The 21,668-nt window shown below is 39.6% G+C and overlaps 1 protein-coding gene, 1 long non-coding RNA gene and 1 other non-coding gene across 6 annotated transcripts; all 3 read right to left on the minus strand.

The window, feature by feature from the left end:
* Positions 1–1,109: 1,109 nt before the first annotated feature.
* On the minus strand, positions 1,110–3,296 carry LOC130742195 (uncharacterized). Its single transcript, XM_057594440.1, has one exon. The coding sequence runs from the start codon at positions 3,294–3,296 to the stop codon at positions 1,110–1,112; it is 2,187 nt and encodes a 728-aa protein (XP_057450423.1).
* A 12,475-nt stretch (positions 3,297–15,771) lies between these two features.
* LOC130738244 (uncharacterized) lies at positions 15,772–18,773 on the minus strand. 4 transcript variants are annotated; one of them, XR_009019296.1, is made up of 7 exons: positions 18,636–18,773; positions 17,978–18,106; positions 17,208–17,474; positions 16,854–16,926; positions 16,689–16,747; positions 16,439–16,591; positions 15,772–16,294 (listed from the first exon to the last, which is right to left on the minus strand). It is a non-coding gene; the product is annotated as an uncharacterized LOC130738244 (long non-coding RNA). The 4 variants fall into 4 exon arrangements; XR_009019295.1 differs by having other exon boundaries at positions 16,689–16,926; XR_009019294.1 differs by having other exon boundaries at positions 16,854–17,474.
* On the minus strand, positions 18,427–18,522 carry LOC130734946 (small nucleolar RNA snoR113). The gene has a single exon (XR_009018278.1). It is a non-coding gene; the product is annotated as a small nucleolar RNA snoR113 (small nucleolar RNA).
* Positions 18,774–21,668: the final 2,895 nt, after the last annotated feature.

The raw sequence follows: 21,668 nt of genomic DNA on the forward strand, positions 1-21,668 counted from the left end.
ATCCATTTGTCTTCGAACTCTTCTGATTCCAGTTCTTCTGACTGCCAAAGTCTTGATGACTTTTTAAACTTTCAACCATTACGAATTCAATATCCTTCTGGTCGAATAGTTAGTTATGTTTCATCTGACAATGAGTCCTTTACGCAGGACCTTGGTGCTTCGGCCGAAAAGTCAGATACTGACGAAGACCGTCAGCCTATTCCTTCGCCCATTGCCAAAGTTTCGAAGACCCAAGAAAAAGTCCTTAAGGTTTCGAGCCCTGTTGCTGGCAGGAAGTCTCCTCAGTCCATTCCTATCGAAGACTTTGACGCTCTTGCCATGGATGACCCAGTATTAGCCCTTGAGCAACTCATCAGCGGTCAAGTCTCTCTTAGCACCAGTCGAAGCCAAGAATCATCTATGCAAAACGAAGGCACAAGCACTCTGAACACTGCCACCACCATGATCAACAAGCTGCGATCTCTTACGTTCGAGCAAGATTTATTCTCTGCCCTCAACTCGAATCCTAACTTAGGCCGAGAAATTAAGCAACTTATCGCTGACCTTGGCAATGAGGACCTCACTGATCAACAAGAAAAGGGCATTCAAGAATTTCAAGAGTTTCTTGACGAATCACTTTCGACCCTTGACCAAGCCAAACTTGTCGGTCAAGACTTAGCCTCCAAATTCACTGAGTGCACACAAGCAGCTGAATCATTCGACCAAGCTAAAACCGAAGTGGATTCCATCAAATTACTCGAAGAAGCTGACTCAATGCAACTGAATGAAATTTTGAAACAGATTGCCGAACTTCAACAACAGGAAAAATCCCTCAAAGCCAATCTGGCCAAGTTCAAGAAACAAAAAACCGAAGTTGCTGCCAAGGCCATTTCTCACGTGAAAGACAAGAATCGGCTTGAAGGCGAAATTTCTGAGCTTCAAAACAAGAAGGCGAAGGTTGACAAGCGACTTAAGAAACTCAAGGGTCGATATGCTCCCATGAAAGCCACTCCACCATTTTAGTCTTCTTATTTCTGTTGATCATGTTTTTTTACATGGCGCCTGTGCCACTTTATTTCCCTATGTACTCTCTAATGGCGTTTTCGCCATATTTATTTTCAGCTTATGCACTACATTTCTACATCGATTTTTATCTCATGAATCGCTGGCTTAAACCTTTTTAAGTATTTTCCATTTATCGTCAATATTCGAGCAATCGTTCCAATTTCCTCAATCGAATACGCGTTGTTTGAATAACACTTGATCACTTTAAATGGCCCTTCCCATTTAGGGGCCCATTTTCCGTATGCTCGATCTTTTTTGTCCATTGGAAGGATCACTTTCCAAACTAAGTCTCCAACGCTAAATGCCTTAGACTTGACTTTTTTATTATAACTTTTAGTAATTCGTTCTTTTTGTCGAATCATAACTTCTAAAGCATTTAATCTTTCCTCGTCCAATTCAATTAACTCGTCATACATCATATTCCAATAATCATCACACGGAATCTCGAATTGCCTTTGAATTCTAACGGACTGTAAGCATATTTCGATCGGTAAAACTGACTCATGCCCGTACGTAAGTCGAAAAGGAGTTACTCCAGTGGCCTCTTTGGGCGAATTTCGATAAGCCCATAAAACTTGACTCAAAGTTTCATGCCACCTTCTCGGCTTTTGACTAATGTGTTTCTTAACCAAGTTAATTAAAACTTTATTAGCTGCTTCGACTTGTCCATTCGCCTGAGCATAATATGGCGTTGAAGTTAACAGTTTTATTCCAAAATCCTCAGCAAACTGAGCCATTTTCCTTCCAGTAAATACTGACCCTTGGTCAGTAGTTAACGTCTCAGGGATCCCATATCTAAATACTATGTGTTCTTGAATAAAACTAATAACCGTATCTTGGTCGACACCTCTCAGCGGAATGGCCTCGACCCATTTAGTGAAATAATCGATAGCCACTATTATATAGTCATGTTGTTTAGACGAAGAAGGATGTATTTGACCTATCAAATCCAACGCCCACCCCCTAAATGGCCAGGGTTTCACGATCGAATGTAACTCACTTGCCGGTACATGTTGGATGCCAGCATGCTTCTGACATTCGGCGCAAGATTTGGCATATTCAATGCAATCTTTTAACATATTTGGCCAATATACTCCTTGTCGAAACAATGTCCACTTCATCTTATGGCCAGCCTGATGCGCCCCACACATACCATCATGAACGGCCTTGACTGCTCGAAACGCTTCTTCTTCACTTAGGCACTTTAGTAAAACTTCATTCACCCCTTTTTTAAACAATTCGTCATCCAAAATCAAGTAACTTAGAGCTCGATACTTTGTTCTTCGATCTGTTGGTGCATTTGGGTTTTGCAAGTATTTCACAACAGGTTTCCTCCAATCACTATCATCCAAATTACTAATGACCAATACCTCCTGCTCGAACTCCACTTTCCTTTCCTTAAAACTAGGAATAAACTTTCTTTTGACATTTACTAGCTCTTTAAACTTTTTCCGAGGTAGCCGGTAACCTGACGCAATTTGTGCCAAAACATTCGCTTCAGCATTCTCGATCCTAGGGATATGACATAATTCGACTTCATCAAAACTTCTTAACATTTTAACTGCTTTCGAATGATATTTCATTAAATTCTCACTAACGCATTGGTATTCACCAGTTAGTTGCTTAATAACCAACTCTGAATCTCCACGAATTAAGAGCTCTCTAGCCCCCAAGTTTAGAGCCGTTTCGAGCCCTATCAATAAAGCTTCATACTCCGCCTCATTATTCGAACACTCACCTTCGATGCCCAACTTAATTTTTGTCGGGATTCCTTGGGGTGAAATTATCAAGATACCTATCCCGGTCCCCTTCTTATGCCTCGAACCATCGAAATACACTTCCCAAGGTTTCAACGTCACCACCGTCTCCTGTTCTTTCGACCCACTATGATCAACCAAAAAATCAGCTATTACTTGGCCTTTCATAGCCCTTAAATGTTGATAACTTAAAGAAAACTCAGTAAGGGCCAACGCCCACTTTCCAATTCGACTATGAAGAATGGGCTTGAACAGCATATGCTTTATTATATCATAATGGGAAATAACAGTTACATCAATAGGTTTAATATAGTACTTAAGTTTAGTACATGAAAAATACAAACATAAACACAATTTTTCTACTAAACTATATCTAGTTTCGGCATCATTAAGGATTCGGCTCAAATAATATATAGCCCTTTCGATTCCATCTTCATCATCTTGAGCCAACATACTGCCAATAGTTTCCTCTGATGCCGAAATGTAGAGTTTCATTGGTTTTCCACGAATGAGAGGAGCCATGACTGGTGCCGTTGTTAAGCTGGCTTTTATTTCCTCAAACGCCTTCTGATGTTCTTCCATCCATTGAAACTCTTGTTCTTTCTTGAGTCGAAGCAATGTGGAGAATACCTTGGTTTTCCCGCTTAGATCCATGATAAACCTTCTCAAGAAATTGACTTTGCCCAACAAAGATTGTAACTGTTTTTTATTCGACGGTGGTTGAGTATCGAAGATTGCTTTCGCCTTGTTCTGGTCGATTTCAATGCCCTTCTTATGAACAATGAATCCCAGAAATTGCCCTGCAATTACACCAAAGGCACACTTGAGTGGGTTCATTTTCAAGCCGTACTTTCTCATTTTTTTCAAATGACAACTTAAGATGTTCGATATGAACATCCTGAGATTTCGACTTTACTACAATATCATCGATATACACTTGCATAAATTTCTCAATATATTCATGAAAGATAGTGTTCATTACCCTCTGATAAGTTGCACCGGCATTTTTAAGACCGAACGGCATCACCACCCATTCATATGTTCCTAGTGCCCCTGGACACCGAAATGCAGTCTTCGACACATCATCCTCTGCAATGTAAATTTGGTTATACCCCGAATATCCATCCAGTAAACTTAAATATTCATTTCCTGCGGCAGAATCTACCATCATTTCGGCCACAGGCATGGGATATTCATCTTTCGGCGTAGCCGAATTTAAATCTCTATAATCTATGCAAACCTTCATTTTACCATTTTTCTTAAGTACAGGAACTACATTAGCTAACCAATCGACATACCTGGTTGTTCGTATGAACTTTGCTCCAAGTAAGCGCTCCACTTCCTCTTTTATCTTTGAGAACACCTCCGGGGCGAATCTCCTTGGGGCTTGCTTCACTGGTTTCCTACCAGGCCGAATTGGTAACTTCAACTCCACTAACTCCCGGCTTAAACCCGGAATTTCGTCATAATCCCATGCGAAGCAATCTTTGTATTCCTGCAACAAACGAACAATCCGATTCTTAAAACCCGAATCGATCAACGAACTTACATACATCGGCCTTTTCTTGGTCCCGTCTCCTAAATCAACCTCCTCCAAAGGATCCTGAGCCTGCATTTTTAACATGGGATCTAAAGATTGCTCGAATCCAAGGGGTTCATCATCATATATACAATCAAGAACCGGCTCTGATCTGTCTTCATTAAAATGATCCAAGTCTAGGCACTCCTCCGGTTTGCAAATTTCTTCATATTCGGCTTCCTTTGCCGTTCCTATATATTGTTCGGCCTCCAAGGCCGTCTTTATTCTCATCTCGGCCGCATAGGCCGATATTCGAGCTACGCTCGACTCAATCATCTAATTCGACGATTTGCCACTCTCCAGTGGCATTCCGAGCACGAAAGTTTTTATTCCAAAGAAATCCGTACTCCGGGTGAAGATTCATTGCATAACTAGTGGAACCTTCCATGTGTTCTTTTCCTTCTGATTCATACGGAGCGATGTTTGCCATCCGCTTCTCGAAATTCTTTCGGTCAACAAACTCCACTTCAGCTTTGTAGTAACTCTGGTCAGCATCAACATTTTCGACCACCCCATCTGGCCTCCAAATTGACAGCTTTTGATGAAGGGAGGACGGCACAGCCCCTACCCCATGAATCCATTCTCGTCCTAGCAACAGATTGTAGTTTGCTTTCGATGGCACTACCACGAACAGAGTAGGTCGAGAAACAGTACCAATTGTGGTGTCCACCAATAACATTCCCAAAGACTTAGAAGTTTTTCCCTCGTAATCAGTCAACATCATGTTATGAGGTTGCAAATCCTCGACAGATTTCCCAATCTTCTTAAGTAGAAACTTTGGCATCAAATTTATGGCGGCCCCGCCATCAACCAAGACTTTATTGACGCCTACTCCTTCAATGCGGGCCCACACAAAAAGCGGTTTCAAATGCTTCTTCATCTCCATATCTGGTTTCTTGAAAACGGCACAATCATCTTCGATTCCTCCTTTAGTCATCACATAATAGCACAGTGGATTGTCATCATCCTCCTCGACGTAGTAATCCTCTTCATCATCAGTGATTTCAGTTTTCACATCGAACTCTTCTGGAAGGATCGAGACTAAGCTGCACATGGACTCAAACTCAGACTCCAACATTTCAAAGTTGTCCTTCATTTCGACATCTTCAGACTGTTTCTCTTTCCCTTTTGCCTGGTTTGTAGTCACCCAATTCCCAGCATTCTTCATACTCTGCTTAATCACCTGAATAGGAACCATAGGAGCCCCACCACTTTGGCCCAAAAGTTGGTACTTGACTGGCCTCTCAGAACTGGATTGGCCTACCTCGAAGGCTTTCTCCCTCTGGTGACGCCTCCACTGAGTTTTTGTCATTGGGTTTCGACCTAGATACGGCCTTGGGACATAGGTATAATTCTTATGATTTCGAGAATTATCCATATAGGCAGACCCACTTCCCAATTCGACCACCTTAACCTTAGGGTGAGGCGCCTGACTCCTTGCCATCCACTTGTTGAACGGAACTCGACTTGGTGGCATATAAGTTCGACCACGCCCTCTTCCGAACCCAAAGGATCCCCTTCCCCTTATGAAGGGAGAATCAGCTCGTCCTCTGGACCCAAAACTAGGAGGCCTTTCCGGTATTACTGCGCGGCGTTTCTTGATTTCAGCATCTTCTATAGCTTGAGCAGCCACCTTGTCAAATACGACACTGCACCTTGGGCACAACATCACTTCAGAGTAAGACTTTTGGCAACGCTGCAGGAATTCCAGCAGGCTTTCCTCCGACCGAGGGTAAACCACCTTCTTAGCGGTTTCGACCTCTTCTTCCACGGAAGGAGCATCCATTCCCTCTTCAGACAATTCGACCTTCTCCATCCCTGGAGTAGGCCCCACAGCTTCGATATCATCTCCTCCAGTAGCAACCTGATTCAAATCAGACAACTCAACCATCATTATCCCGGCTGGCTCGACGTAATTGGCGTTGCCAATTTGCATTGGGTCAGAATCAATCTTCATAGCAGCCTTATCCTTTTCTTCGAACTTGAGCCTTCCTTCTTTGATTGCAGTTTGCACCAGATCCCTGAAACGTACACAATTATTAGTCCAGTGACTGAATACATTATGAAACTTGCAAAACTTTTTTCCTTTCCTTTGGTCGAAAGGTACTTCTTTTTGATCAGGAGATACTTTAATTTGACCATCTTTTAACAGAATATCATAAATCGCGTCGCATTTAGTAACATCAAAATTATACGCTTTCACAAGAAATTTACCAACACCTTTGTTTGTTTCCGCATTTTTAGATTCATAGGGTTTTAACATCCTACAAACATAAGGAGGTCCTGATACCAATTCGGCCACATCAACCTCCTGCTGTTCGATATCATCACAGTTGCCTGGATAAGAGTCATAATCGACTTCATATTCGCAACTTTCGACGAACGCGACTTTACCCTTCTTGGGAACTCTATTAAATTTTTCTTTTTCGAGTTTCAAATTTTCAATCTGTCTGACCCTGTCAGCCAATTGAGCCATGTCCCTAAGATGTTGGGTATCTATCTTCTTACGAATTGAGTAGTCTAGGCCGCCAGCCGCCATTTCGACTAACTCATGTTCTGGGACCTGAGTGAAGCACTTCGACTTCATTTGTCTGAACCTATTCAAGTAATCATCTATGGTTTCTTTGAATTTTCTTTTCACGCTGGCCAATTCCTTCAGACTGACTTTCGACTCACCCCTGAAGAACTGTTCGTGAAAAACTCTCTCTAACTGAGCCCAATTATGGATTGAATTAGGCAACAAAGTAGTAAACCAAGTAAAAGCATTTTTAGTCAGAGAACTCGGAAAATATTTCATCTTCAGGTTCTCATTATTTGCTATATCCCCTGCTTCTATTTGGTACCTAGCGATATGTTCGACTGTCGACTCTCCAGTATCCCCCGAAAACTTGGTGAACTTAGGGACTTTCCATCCTCTAGGCAATTCTGTTTGAAGGACGAATTCAGAGAAAGCCGAAGCAAAATGGGGTCGATTTGCATAACCCACATTGAATCCATGTTGGTTCAATAACTGTTCGACTATGCCTGCTATATTTTGATGCCCCCCAACGTTATTTTGTCTAACTCTCTCGACTACCCTATCTGCATCCATATTTCGATTTATTAAGATAGGATTTTCAATGTTCAGAGGCATTTGGCCACCAAGGTTATCCAATTGATTTCGACCTTGCACTGCCGCCACTTCGGCATTTGCTTGAAGCGGAACATTCTGAGGAACCGCATTCATTTCGACGGCATTATTCGCCGCTGCCCCCACAGGATTCGCCACCTCGTTTCGAGGGACTCCAAAAGCGTCAGCAATTCGACCCATTTGTCTCGTCAACTGCTGATACGACTCATTTGTGTTTTGGATTAAAGGATTAAACACAGTTCCTATTTGTTGGGCCAACATATTCACCATTTCGTGGTTACTATCATCCATTTGTTGCCTCAATACGTTAACAGAGGTATTTGTCAACGAAGTCCCTAAATTGTTGACACTCGCCCCCGCCATCCCCTGAGGATAAATATTATTTCGACCCCCAACATTGGAGGCCGAAGCCTGGTGTTGATTCCTCGGGGATCCGACTGACATTACGTTATCTGAATATACGGCAGGAAATGTCCCTACTCCAGCCATTAACCCTGGAGGCATCCCAAATGGCGGATTCACCGGCATGTTCACCGGTTGAGGGCGAGATGCCCCAGCAACCATTTGTGATACGACTGGAGTCGTCAGAGAGGGCACTGTAGCCGCTTGCGTCCCCACAGGTATAACATTTTCGGCCACATTGGTCGTTGTTTCCTGTGCCGTTCCAGAGTTCAAGGCATTTCCCTCAACATTCACTCCAGCACCGGGATTTCCGGTTTGATTTGCCGAAGGTCCAGTATTCGTGGGAGGGGAATTACCACTTCTCGATCTACCATTCGCCATACTTACTAGTCTTCCACTTCTTAAACGCATAAACGTGGGTTAAGTAAGTTTGAATGATAACCGAATTCAACAACTATTTTCACAAAGAGGTCCCACTGGGCGTGCCAATTTGTTTACACCAAATTTTGGTAAACACAAATAAAGAATCCAAAGATCAATCTGGGACTGGATTCGAGTCCTCTTGGGTTCTTTGGTGAAAATGAATTAAATTTAGTCACTCAAAACTAAAGAAATTTAATAACAAATTAGAAACAAAACGAATAAATTCGACTTAAATGATAAAAACATAAATGAACTTTCTGAATCTGAATAATAATAATGAACTATAAGATGCAAAGTGTTACACGAATCCCTACTTTTTCACTCTAACTTGGCTTGTAATCATTGTGATCGATTGTAAGCACTTGAGAGTTTTCGAGTAAAGATTGTGAACCCCTATTCTTTCTACAAACCTGCTATTTATAGACTTAAAATGTAACTGACTTCTAACGGTCAATTAATACAACTATTACAAGTGTCTTCTGAACATAGCTTCGTCCTACACGTGTCTTTCTATTCTATACGTGTCCCTCGTGAATCATCTTTCAAAGACAAACCGGCTTCTCATATGGAACTCTCCGTATCTCGAAAAACAGTACTTTACAGTCGAAGTCGTTGAACACTTGATAAATTTCCTTGATTCCCTTCACTTTCGACTTCGAAGGTTGAACCCAGTATAAATTCCAATCGAAATGTCCAACAATAGGTCGAAATTATATGCAATTAACAGCTTGAGAAAGGAGAAGAGAAAGAAAGGAAATCAATTAGGGAAATCAAGCTTGAGAAAAGAGAAGAGAAAGGAAATCAATTTTTCCATTTAGGGTTAGGGAAATCAGTCATACCTTTAGTATGTAGAACCGCAGAGCCAGAGGGAGTGGGACGGCTGGACTGGTCTGGTGGTGCGGCGGCCGGCGTGGTGGTGGCCGGTGGTGGTGCGCGTTGATGACGGCCAGACCTAGGTGAGAGTGCTTGTGGTGTATCGTGTGAGAGAAATCAGAGAATGAGAGTGAAGGGCGTGAGAGAGAGAGAGGAGTTGGGGTCAGGGTGCAAATCCAAATTCTCAGGGGGTTCAAAAAAAATATTATAGGGGGGTAAGTGAGAATTGTTTTCTTTTCGAACCCCCTGGGCTGGCTGTGGGTCCGCCCCTGGCATCTATCACCTCTTTGACACACCACTTGTAACTTGTTAATAAAATTTGTAACCATGTAAAATAATGTTCGTTATTAATTTTAAAAAATAGTTGTAAATCAAGTGGGTTGGTGTAGTGGTTCAGCACTTCATCCATTAAGCAAGTGGTTGGAGGTTCGAATCCCAACTCTTGCGAATAGAAAAATCTCATTGGTCAGCCCCTACCGCTTAGTGTGTTGACCGTGGGACGAGGGATTAGTCTCACGACTGTCGACTGTGAGGATACCTTAGTCAAGACCAAAAAATAAAAAATTGTTGTAAGTTGCCCGAAATTTAGCTGTCAAATAGCTGGGAAATAGCTATTCTCTAAGCTAGTTTGCAACAATTTAATAATCCCCCTGTCTTATATTATAAGTCACATTTTTCTCAATATTTTTTTCCTAAATAAGTCACTCCAATATGAAAGAAATAATATAATTTTAAAATGTTTTTAAGTTGAAGAGAGAAATTCACAAATAATTTAGAGAAGTCGATAATATTTTTTACAAATTTTTTACAAGTAAATGTGACTTATAAATTAAGACAAGGGAACTAGAAACACCTCCTCACCCGAACATATCGTGGGTGTAAGGCCCGAGTTTTTAAGTTTATGTTAAGTGAATAAACTTTTTATTCACGATTAGGGTTGATGTAATGTGAAGGGAAACCTGAACGAAAGTTTATTAAATGAAATATATTTATGAAGGAGGAAGTTCAGGAAAAGTTCAAGGATTGCATTATGATCGATAAAAGTTATAGCACGAACGTTTTACGCTTAAACCTAGGTCAGAAACCCTAGTATATAGCTAATTTTCACTTTTAGGCACGATGGCAGTTAATTCCAAAAATCTTCAGAGAAATGTTAGAACTTCTCTTTTTCCATATATCACAATCATTTCGAGGCGAAACTCTAGGATCTACGAACGTCCGATTCCAATCATCGGAAGTTTGCCGAAACCGAATCCCTGGTATTTCAAAACCCTAGAATTTCCCGACTTTGAGGACTTTATCTATTCAGAGCTTCAAATGAATATTCCACACGCGTACACCCATTTCTCTTGATGATTTCAATCTTTCTTCAGAAGGAAGTTTTCTATTCCGACATTCGAGGCAAAAAGCAACTTATCGGGTAAAATAGTTTTACACCGACTTTGCACCGACTTTGCATTAGTTGCCAAAAATACAAGGAGACATCTTCTTAGCTTGGGAATTCCTTTGCCAAAACCTATCTTAGAATTCATGGAGAATGACGCCGGAAAAATCGGATTCGCGGAACTTTCATTTTCCCGCGAATTTCCACCTTCTATATATAGCAAACAAAGGAAGAAAAAACACAATTTTCCTCCATTTTCTCTCCTCTAAACCGCGGCCAAGAACAAGGAAGAAGGAAGAAGAGTTTTTCTTCATCGTTTGCTTGATCGTCGATCAATCAGTTGCTACTTCAAGGTTTCGAGGTATAGTCGCTAATCCTTACCTCCGATCGCTTTTTCCATAGCTTTTCTGTAGAGTTTTCTGAGCGGATAGTTTATGGGTTTTTGCAAAACTATCCTGAATCTTTCATTTCTGATTCTAAACCTCTTCTAGGTATGCCCAAGATCACTTCTGCCGGATTAGATTTTCCGTTATGTCGCCGGAATTCCGCCGGAATCAATTTGAACCTAAAATACCCATTTTATGTAGTTTTTGAGTAAAGTTCCAACCTCTAGGCTGAAAACTATCGCCTTAGCTTAGTGCTAGTAGGATTAGTTGTCATAAACGTCGTTGGTGACGTCCCTGCAAAATTTTATTTTTGGGATTTCAGTTTTGAAAATCCTAAGTTAAAAATCATGACCAAAATACCCCTGCGACAGTTTTTGATCCGATAATTTTTCCGAGTTCAGAATACCCTTAGTTACGGCTTATGAAAGCATAGGAACCAAGTTTGATCGAAGAAAAATCGAACCCTACAATTACCTATAGTGGCCGAGAGCTATTAAGGGGGAGGAAGAAATTTCCTTTTCCGAAAACTTGTCTTTTCGCGCTAGATTATCGTACCTTAGAGTATAGATTACTTCGAGTAACCTTAGTAAGTATCGATAGCTTAGTTTCCGATAGATTCTGATTGATTTTTGTGGTTTTGTTCTAAAGGTGATTTTGAGGAATTTCCTGAGGATCAACACCTTGCTTGTGAAGAAGAGTTTGAAGTTTTTGCTGGAGAACCTTCAGGTGAGGGCTTCTCACTGAATCTCTAGTTAATGCTTAGGGTCGATATTTCGACATTGTTTACTGTTTATGCACTGAGATTGTGTGTGATTGAAAATGTTTTCTGAGGCTTCAGCTGACAATGTAGATGATTCATCTACTGAATGTTTTTGAAGATTGACTTACATGCTATGTGCTATGTGGGTAATCTAGGATGTGTGGTGCATGCTTTATATGCTAAGTGCTAAGTGTTTATGATGCGATTTATTGATATATGACATGTTGTTGATTGTGATGATTTAAATATGCTTTACACTGAAAATCTGAGATTCTGAATGGTGAGAATAGCGGGCAGGTCATGCCGATTTTATTTTGAGAGTTTTGAGAAAGTTTGATAGGACGAACGAGGTTCGGGCCTTGTATAGGGTTTATGGATCGAGACATTCTCTGGAGTCATTTGGGGATTCGAAGATCCCGAGAACTTATAGGAATTGCGATAAGACTAAAAATGATATTATTTTGAAAAGAAAATTCATAAGACATTAAACAACCTCTAAATCTTTAAGTAAGGGTAATAATCTCGAAAGGAGGCTTTGGATGAAAATCATAGTTTGGAAAACGAGAAGTGTCGTCGGATCCAAGTGTTGAGTCTGTTGTTGTTGTGCTGTTGGAGCAGCGTTGGTTGTTGTGCTGTTGGAGCAGCGTTGGTTGTTGTGCTGTTGGAGCAGCGTTGGTTGTTGTGCTGTTGGAGCAGCGATGTTGTTGGGCTATCCTGGGGATAAGTCCGGGGAACCGTTAGTTCCCGAGCATGTGATACTCTTGTGCTGTTGGAGCAGCGTTGTGTGTTGTGAAGTGTGTCTTTTGTCGCAGAATCGACTTTACCTTAGGGTAAGCTTTTAGAGACTTTAACTTCCCTAGAACACGTGGCGACGTGTCGAGTGAGGACGGAGACGTTGTTTGACTAATCATTTTGCATACATGCAACATTAATGAGGTATTAACACAGGACGTACTCTGGACCTCGTCGGTTTCCAAAATGGTCATAAGACCCGGAATGCCGTGAAAGAGCGTTTGTAGACGTCTCTTGTAGCAGACCGAAATGGCAGACCTACGGGTTACGGCTGATCTGGCTACCTTGGTTTGGTGTAAGAGACACGCGGGCGGAAATGGTCCCACCGTTGCTGGTGCTAGGATTGATCCGTTGATGTCCATCCCAGAGGCACGCGAGCGGAAATGGTCCCACCGTTGCTGGTGCTAGGATTGACTCGTTGTTGTCCATACCTTTGCTTGGTGTAAGAGGCACGCGGGCAGAAATGGTCCCACCGTTGCTGGTGCTAGGATTGATCCGTTTTGATGCCCATCCGTTTCCGGATTGCATATTGGTTGACTGGGTTAACCTGCATACATATCACGCAACATGCATACTGACTTAGTTGATGAGTGTGGTTGCTATTTGATAAACTTACTTGGAACATGCTAAATGTTATTATTGTCATTATGATTTGGTGGAACATGCAACCCTAGGAATGATATCTCTAGTTATAAGCCTAAGTGGCTATCTATTATTTGTACCTATTGGGTTTATTATCTACATAGTTCTTTAGAGTTGACCCTCGCGTCTTCTGTGTGTGTTTTGGCGGACAACGCCTTTTGTCAGATGAGTATTGCGGACTGGTTCACCATGGTTTACCCTTCGGGGGAAACTAGGTTGGGATGCTGGAACAGGAGCGCGTCGCGGTAGCGAGAGGATGACGGATGGTGTACATAGACTAGGTCGTTCTGGATTTCGAATTCGGACGACGATCATGCTAGCATGTAGGTTTTGGTGCTGGTGTGAGCTCCTCAAGATGGGATTAGTGTAGGAGTAGAGTCTTAGCTCTGAACATCATTTGTTTCTTTTGGGACAGGGTAGCTTCCCACCTATAGCTTTTGTGTGGTTTCTTAACAGGAATCACAGAGAGTTGGTTGGACTTAGGAGGTCTTGCTTCAGGCCGATGGGCCAGCTGATTTTCAGTTTTGAGGGATGGTGTTGCGGACACTTCACCTTTATTTTCAGTCTGTACATATTGCCTTCGGGCGCTACACTTTTCTTTCCGTCACTGGAGGTTTACTCGTGACGAGGTTAGTACTACAGCGGGGGTTGTTTATGTATTATATATTAGTTCTGATTTTGTTATTGTTGGGTTTTATTTAATTCAGTCTCGTCTTAGTTATTATCAAAAAAAAAATATATTCACGTTTTTCCGCATTATGTTTACTTTTGGTTACTAAAGTGACGCCACAGAAATCGGGGTGTTACAGTGGGCGCTAGATGCCCCATCTTTTAATTGGTGCATGTGTTCTTTTGACACAAGCTGTTTTGTATTGATGTGACTTTTTAACTTTTTAATTTAAGTTGGGGTTCAACCGATACATAAGAATAAGCCAAAGAAAAAACACAATTTAATTGAAGATGAGGAGTCCAATTGAATGGATCGAGATACATCATTTCCAAATAATATCCTAATTAATGAAATTATGTTATGCCAATTAAAAAATATATAGATATGGCAATATTAATATTACATGGTGATTTTTAATTGACATGTCATAATCTTATTAATAAGACATGGAACGAGACATTGACCCTAATTGAATAGGTTAGGCTGCGTTGTGTGGACTGAGTTGGAGGTTAGGTTACTTATTGCGTAAAAGGTATGATTTGTTTAAAAAAATTATTTAAATGTACTTCTGGAGGAGAAAGTGAGAGAAATGAAAGTGAGAAAAAATGAAGATGAGTAGAGAGAAAGTTAAGAAAAAAAGTAATTTTATAAGTTGTTTGATAAAATAGAAAGAAAACGAGTGAGGTGAATACTCTTTCCTATTGTTGGCTAGAGAATGAAAAGGGAGAAAATTGGGGCCTACCCCACCATGTTAAAAAAAAAAGGAACAAAATTGATTTGTATAAAATGACATGTTTACCCTAAATATAAAATATTAAAAATTGATTGTAAGATAATTATTGGAGCTTTAAAATGTGTAAAAGTGGGGTAAATAAAATAATTGTCTCTCGCTTTTTCTTCTCTTTTTTGACAGGGAATTGATTGAAATTCGATAAATTTAAAGTAATTTGGATATTTATGAGATTTGGGGTTAAATAAGAAAGATTTGGGTTTTTTTTTTTGAATGAAGTCTTCGCGGATTTTCTATTTGAGTGAAATTCAATATATTTGTTAGTGAATTTTCAGTGAAATAATGTCTAATAATCATTTCATTTTGTGAAATTTTCATCTAGAAGATGTGCCTTTGAGAAATTAATGAGGAATAAAATTATGGTGGGATTTAATTTTAACCATCACACTTGCTATACTGGTCTACTAGAAAACCATAAACGCAATTGAGCATAAAAAATTCAAGACTCAAGCATGACAATGTACCGTCCGGAGTCTGGTCTGATGTTAAAATTTTGGTATATCTTACAGCCTATTTATATATTAATTTTGTTAATATTTAACTACTATATCTTCTTTATATATTTCTCATGATCAAGATAGTCATGAGACTAATCCCTCATTTCAAGGTCAACGTGCTAAGTGATAAGGGCTGCCCAATTTTTCCATCCACTTTCTTAAAGGAAGAATGAAATATTTAACTACTATATCATCGCACTTAAGTATTTTATTTGAAAGTCTTACAAAGTTATCTTAATTATAGAGATTTAATTTAGTGATCATTTATAAATATATCAACTTGTTTAATGCTAAATAATGAAAATATTAAAAAAATTACTGAATAATTATTCAAAAGGGACTGCGGTGAAATTCAATAGAACTTTTGAATAAAAGGGAGCCAGAAAAAAAATTGTGGTTTGTGTTGAAATATTGAGATTCGTAGCCATGCTTTTTTACATTCTTAAGAGGGAAATGCCACAATTCTCACCGTCTTTGAAATTCCTCCTAACTGTGTAAAGAGGCAAAGAAGGCAAGGTGCTGTAGCAGAGAGATATTCACAGGGTATCAGGTTTTTTCTTTCATTATAGATGAAAACAGTCTTTAATTAGCTTAAGGCTAAATTGTATTATAGCAGTAACACCCACAAAGTTCCAGCAACAATAATCAGAAAAATTACTCGAACATTCATTCATTCACATAGTTAACAACTTCAGAACCCATCACCTACATTCAATACCATATGGAAATAAGCCAAAAATGGTTTCCATATGTATCCTTGGCTGAAAGTATATGAAGTCTTTCAATTAAGAGAAAGTGATGTCTAACTTGCAATACTTGAGGCTTCTGCTATTTTGGCATCAAATATCCTAGACATTCTAAACATCCTCCAATAGATTACTTGGACTAGCTGAAGGTGATAATACTCCCATAGTATCATCACCTTCGGCTACTCCAAGTAATCTAGAGAAAGTGATGTCTAACTTGCAATACTTCAGGCTTCTGCTATTTTGGCGAAAATTTCCTAAACATTCTAAACATCCTCCAATAGATTACTTGGAGTAACTGAAGGTGATCCTCCAATAGATTACTTGGAGTAACTGAAGGTGATGATACTAACTCCAAGTAACCTATTCAGCTTCCTCGTCAACACATCCACGCTCGGATAACAACCAAAAACAGTCTCCTGTCATATGTATAATCACAGATAAAGCATCAGCAAAACTTAATTATTTTCAAACTTGTATGGTTTATACTCATTATGCAGCCCTAAGTATAAGCTACATGTTCATATGAAGAATCCTAAAATTAAGTTAGCATTTGTTCTTACCCCATTCTCACAATATACGTATACATGAATCCTAGCTGTTGGATCCCCTAGGGTCAGTTGCAGTCTGTATATCCTGTCAGGAGAGCGGAGCATTTCAGCTTGGCATGGCATAGCTGCTACCACTCAACCCATGCACTTGTATTTTGCTGTCACCTTCAATAAACGAATTTACCAAGCTCTAAGTAATACTGTATCAATAGAGATGGAGTTCAAAGTTGAGTGTAGGAGTTGATGAAACGCTGTTTAGTACCTTTGAATGTGTGAGAATACCCATTAAAGTTGCATGCCTCACACTTTCGTGATTAACCTCTGTTGGATAAAGTATATTTGGCATCCAATAAGAAAAACCAAAACTAGTGAATCAAAACTGATAAAAATCAAAGACTTGATTCGTAGTGCAACACAAATGAAATACCTGTAATGCGTGGAGAATTAGGCAAGCTGCATGATGAAGGCATTCTACCTATGTACAACTGATCTTCATACAGCTTGGCTCAACATTGTTGAATATTAGTATTAAGATATAGTTTAGAAATAGAGATATGGTTCAAATATAGTTTTCTATTATAGATTAGTATCTTTTGATTTAGATAGATATAATTTTGATATCTTTTTACATCTATATATACTGTACAAGTTTATCAATGAATTACATATCAAATATTATCTTTATCATATTCAAGTAACATAAATAGAAAGCATATGCAAAAGTTTCAGTTCAATGACATAATATATCCAAACCATACAGATCCATCAAATTAGCAACTACCTTTGTTGTTCGACGATGAAAGTGTCTTTAAAAAACACATATTGACAAACTTGACCCATTTACTAATGTTGAAACTCAGCTCCATGTCCTGAACATTGGGAAATGGGTCAAGTTTGTCGAAATACGTTTCCAAGTAGATGCAGGACTATGACATGGTTAGTTATCCTCAAGATGGTTCCAACATTAGGAAAAGTACATAATAACTCTCTTGGCAAAGGCAAAAGTTCCTGTTGTAGAGGAAGTGGAGAATAAAGTTCATCTTCTAGCCTGCAATTCAGAAACAAGTGCATCAAATTTCTTTTAAGAAATTAACATAAGTACATATATTTTACGCAAACAAACACATGAGCTAGTTAGCCGATGGAATCTAGCCAAAGTAATTATACAAAAAGATGTGGTCATATAAACACATTGCATCAAATACTCTACCACAACACTAACCAGAGCTTTGCAATATCATATTTGTTCCAATATTCTAACCTTGAAAGGTCTTATTATAATGAAGAGTACTGCTCCGGTTTTAGGTTGTCACAGAAATTGTTAGAAGATTTGATTGTAGATGCAAATAAACTGATAGTTAGACTATTCAATTTAAAATTCAGATTGTTCAATGTTGAGGCATAATTCTAGGGTTCATTCTGGGACATTAATGGGTCCAAATGAACCCTAGAATTATGCAGATCTACCTGTAAAAGATCAAAGAAATTCCTTTAAAGATATATGACATAAGTTATCGATATCTATGTGTAGAGGATACTATCAGGGATTACCTTAACTTGAGTAAGCTTAATTAAATCTCCAGCAGCAGCAACATCAGGGAGATATTCTAGTAAAATTGTAAACATTCATGCCACATTTGATGTGGGTTTCATCAATTAGTCTCATGTTGAGGCAGAGATCTGCAGAAATTGTTTATACATGATAAGTAATATTTCATGCTAAAAAACTTGGGAAACACCTCAACAATAAAATAAAAATCAAAACTTTTAGACTTGACAGCATGAAACCTTTCCTTGTATAAAATGAAAACATCTCTTTTGATCTAAGTATTAGTTAAAATTAGGAGGACCCATAAACCCCTTACATGAAATATTTCAAACATGTTCTAAAACTAAAATAAAAATCAAAAACTTTAAGACTTAAAAAACTCAACTTTGTGTAACAAATAAAATAAAAATGAAAACTTTTTGAGTCCATGACATGAAAACGGTGAGTGAAACTGGCTCAGAAACCTTAGACTCAGAAGCATCCATCAAGCTACTACCATTGAAATAAATGGCAGCCGTAAGATCGGCCTTTTTTCTCATCATTACCAGTTCGGTAGGAAAAATCTAAACTTTGTATGACCAAACACAGAGACACTAACATTGAAGTAACGAAAACTGAAAAAAGTACAAATCTATGAACAACACATAGAAGGTTAGTTACCAGTGCCATTGGTTGGCTTAGGGAAGCTGAACTTAACAAGTTCATGGGCATTGTGCAAGCTTGCAAACTCGCTTCTGCTTCTCTCTCCCATTTTCTCTCTCTCTCTCTCTCTCTCTCTCTGTCGCTCACTCTCTATTCAACTTAGTTTAGGGTTTCAGGATATATATACCGTGCTTTTGCACAGAAAAAGAAAATTAAAAAATTGGAAACTTTCGTTTATTTGTAAAAATTAAAAAAAATAAAATAAAGCTTTGAAAAGTAGTGATGAAGAAGGCGGGAAAATGGTTGTATCAAAAATAAAAGGGGGGGAAAAGGTAGAGGAGATCAGACATGTTGAATGAGAAATTAGTGCACGTTTGGTTTCACGTTTCACTTGACCACACATGGATCCTTAAATCCAAAACTAAGGCGGGAAAATGGTTGTATCAAAAATAAAAGGGGGGAAAATGTTTTCTCAAACCAAAAAGACCCTAATTATTTCTGGTTTCTGAAAACGTGGATCATGCAAAATGTGGATCCCGAGTGAGTTTTCCAAACATGCTCTTAGACTAGGATAGGAAGAACTTGTTCGAACTTATTTACAACATACGTTTGTCCGAGTGTTTGAGAGAGTTTATGTAAATGGATTATGACGTATAAATTATTTTAAGCATGTTTCCATAACTTTATTTAGATTGCATTATGAATAAGAGTCGGTGTTTATCTATCACTTATTTTCAATGCATTTCAATAAATTTCTCAAATTAACTCATGAATAAACATTTATGCGATAAGCGCTTAATGTCATAAGTGTTTGTTGGAAATATTAGGTTTAGGGGTGTTCATCGGATCGATATTGATCCGATGAAATCGACGAACCGAACCAAAGCAATTGGATTGATTTTTTTTCTTATTTGGTTAAAAATCGATCCAAACTGATAAAAACTAATGAAGATTTGTTCGGTTCACGGTTTTAAAAATTAAAAACCAATGAACCGATGAACCAAATCGATGATATATATTTATTAATAAAATATTTAAATATATATATATATATATGTATGTATTTAGTAAAAAAATGTTTTGATGAAATATTGTTTATGTTAGACTTTTTATGTTTGTTAGACTTATTATGTTTTGTTTTCTATTATTAATTTGTAATGGTACAACTAATATTAAACACTACTTTAAACATTTCTTCATTGTTAAGTACTTAAGTTGTTGATTATGAATCATGGATTTGTGATTAAGCTATGATTGAGTTATTGATTTGCCTATTTTATGCATTGTTAAGTTGTGAATCATATGTGTTGGCTATATATTAAAAGTTGTGGAATTGATATTTACAAAAAAAAAGTTGTGAAACCGATGAACCAAACCGATCCAAACCGCTCATCATCGGATCGGTTCGGTTCGGTTTTGGATTTTTTTTGCTAACAATAAATCAAAACCGAACCAATCAATTTTGATTGGATCGGTTTTTGGTTTCACCTAAAACCGGTCAAAATCGAACCGCGAACACCCCTAATTAAGAAGGTAGTTGCGTCGTGAACGAACCACTGCCTTGAAAGCAAAAATTCGGCAGACCTCGGTGCAATCCAATACTGGGTTTGCTCCCCAAGGTTAACACAACTGCATGCAAGACACTGTTGGACTAGGCGAGCCCCCAGAGTCCCTCGCCCAGGATGCTCAAACTTAAGCACGGGATAGACCCAGGTCTTTTGGGCCCGAGGCCCAACTGGCCCCTTAGGACTGACTAAAGGCGCGAAGGCCCAACGCAGCCCCTATAAATAGGGGGAAGTACCAATTGTAAGGGACTCTTAGCTCATTTGGCAATAACAACATTGAAATTCAGTTATATTTTCTCTCTCTAAACAGTTAGGAGTTCATCTCTCTAAGATTTCCGATCACACTCCACACACTCTAGGCAGCCTTGATTCTATGTTCTTGACCAGAACATTGGCGCCGTCTGTGGGGATCGGTAAATTTTGATTCCCGGACTACGTGGATCGTGATTTGAAGGAGAAATTCTCTGGTTTTCTGTGAGACATTTCGTTAGTTCTTGAGTTTTTGGTAAACGTTCGTAGGTGCCGATGGAAACACGTCGCAGACGACGGGAAGAAGACCCCGTGCGACGGCGCACTTCGCCACCGCGTCGCGTTCGGGGCCGTCCGCGCCGCCAGACGATTCACCGCGAGGAAGCAACTCCAGTAACTCCTCCAGCTCCGCCTCCGCCTCCTCCGTCTTCAACACCTCCGCTGCCTTCACCGCCAACGTCACCGGAACAAAGAAGGTCGCCAGAACAGTCACCTGTGGACTTAGGAGGAGAGACACAGGCACCTCAAGCTCCGATCTCTGGCCAAGATTGGAGACGCTTGATCAACAACATCGACGAGATAAGGCAACAAAACGACTATCTTCAGGAGCAGCTAGAGTATTATCGTTACGAGAAGCAGGACGAAGGAGAGCGCGAGGTAGAGGCTATGGCTGAATTTGAGCCATTTTCAGCAGCGGTACGGGAGGTGGCCATTCCAGATAATATGAAGAATATAGTCCTTGAAACATACAGCGGAAAAGCAGATCCAAAGGAACACCTACTGTATTTCAATACAAAGATGGTGATTAGCGCCGCTTCCGACGCAGTCAAGTGCAGAATGTTTCCAGCAACTTTCAAAGGAACAGCAATGGCATGGTTCACAACTCTTCCGCGAGGATCCATCACCAACTTCCGAGATTTTTCGTCCAAATTCCTCGTCCAGTTCTCAGCGAGCAAGACTAAGCAAGTGACGATCGAGGACTTGTACAACGTGCGATAGTCTGCAGGGGAGACTCTGAAACAATACGTGAAATGATTCAGTGTTGCGTCGGTAAAGATTGAGGAATCGGAGCCGAATGCCTGTGCCCGGACCTTCAAAAATGGTCTACAACCTGGAAAGCTAAACAGCAAACTGAGTCGTAAGCCGGCCAAATCAATGGCGGAGGTACGCGCGCGGGCAAACACGTACATTCTTGACGAGGAGGACGACGCTTTCAAGCGAAGAAGGGCAAAGGTGG

This window comes from Lotus japonicus, chromosome 1 (assembly GCF_012489685.1).
Source record: "Lotus japonicus ecotype B-129 chromosome 1, LjGifu_v1.2".
Classification (NCBI taxonomy): domain Eukaryota; kingdom Viridiplantae; phylum Streptophyta; class Magnoliopsida; order Fabales; family Fabaceae; genus Lotus; species Lotus japonicus.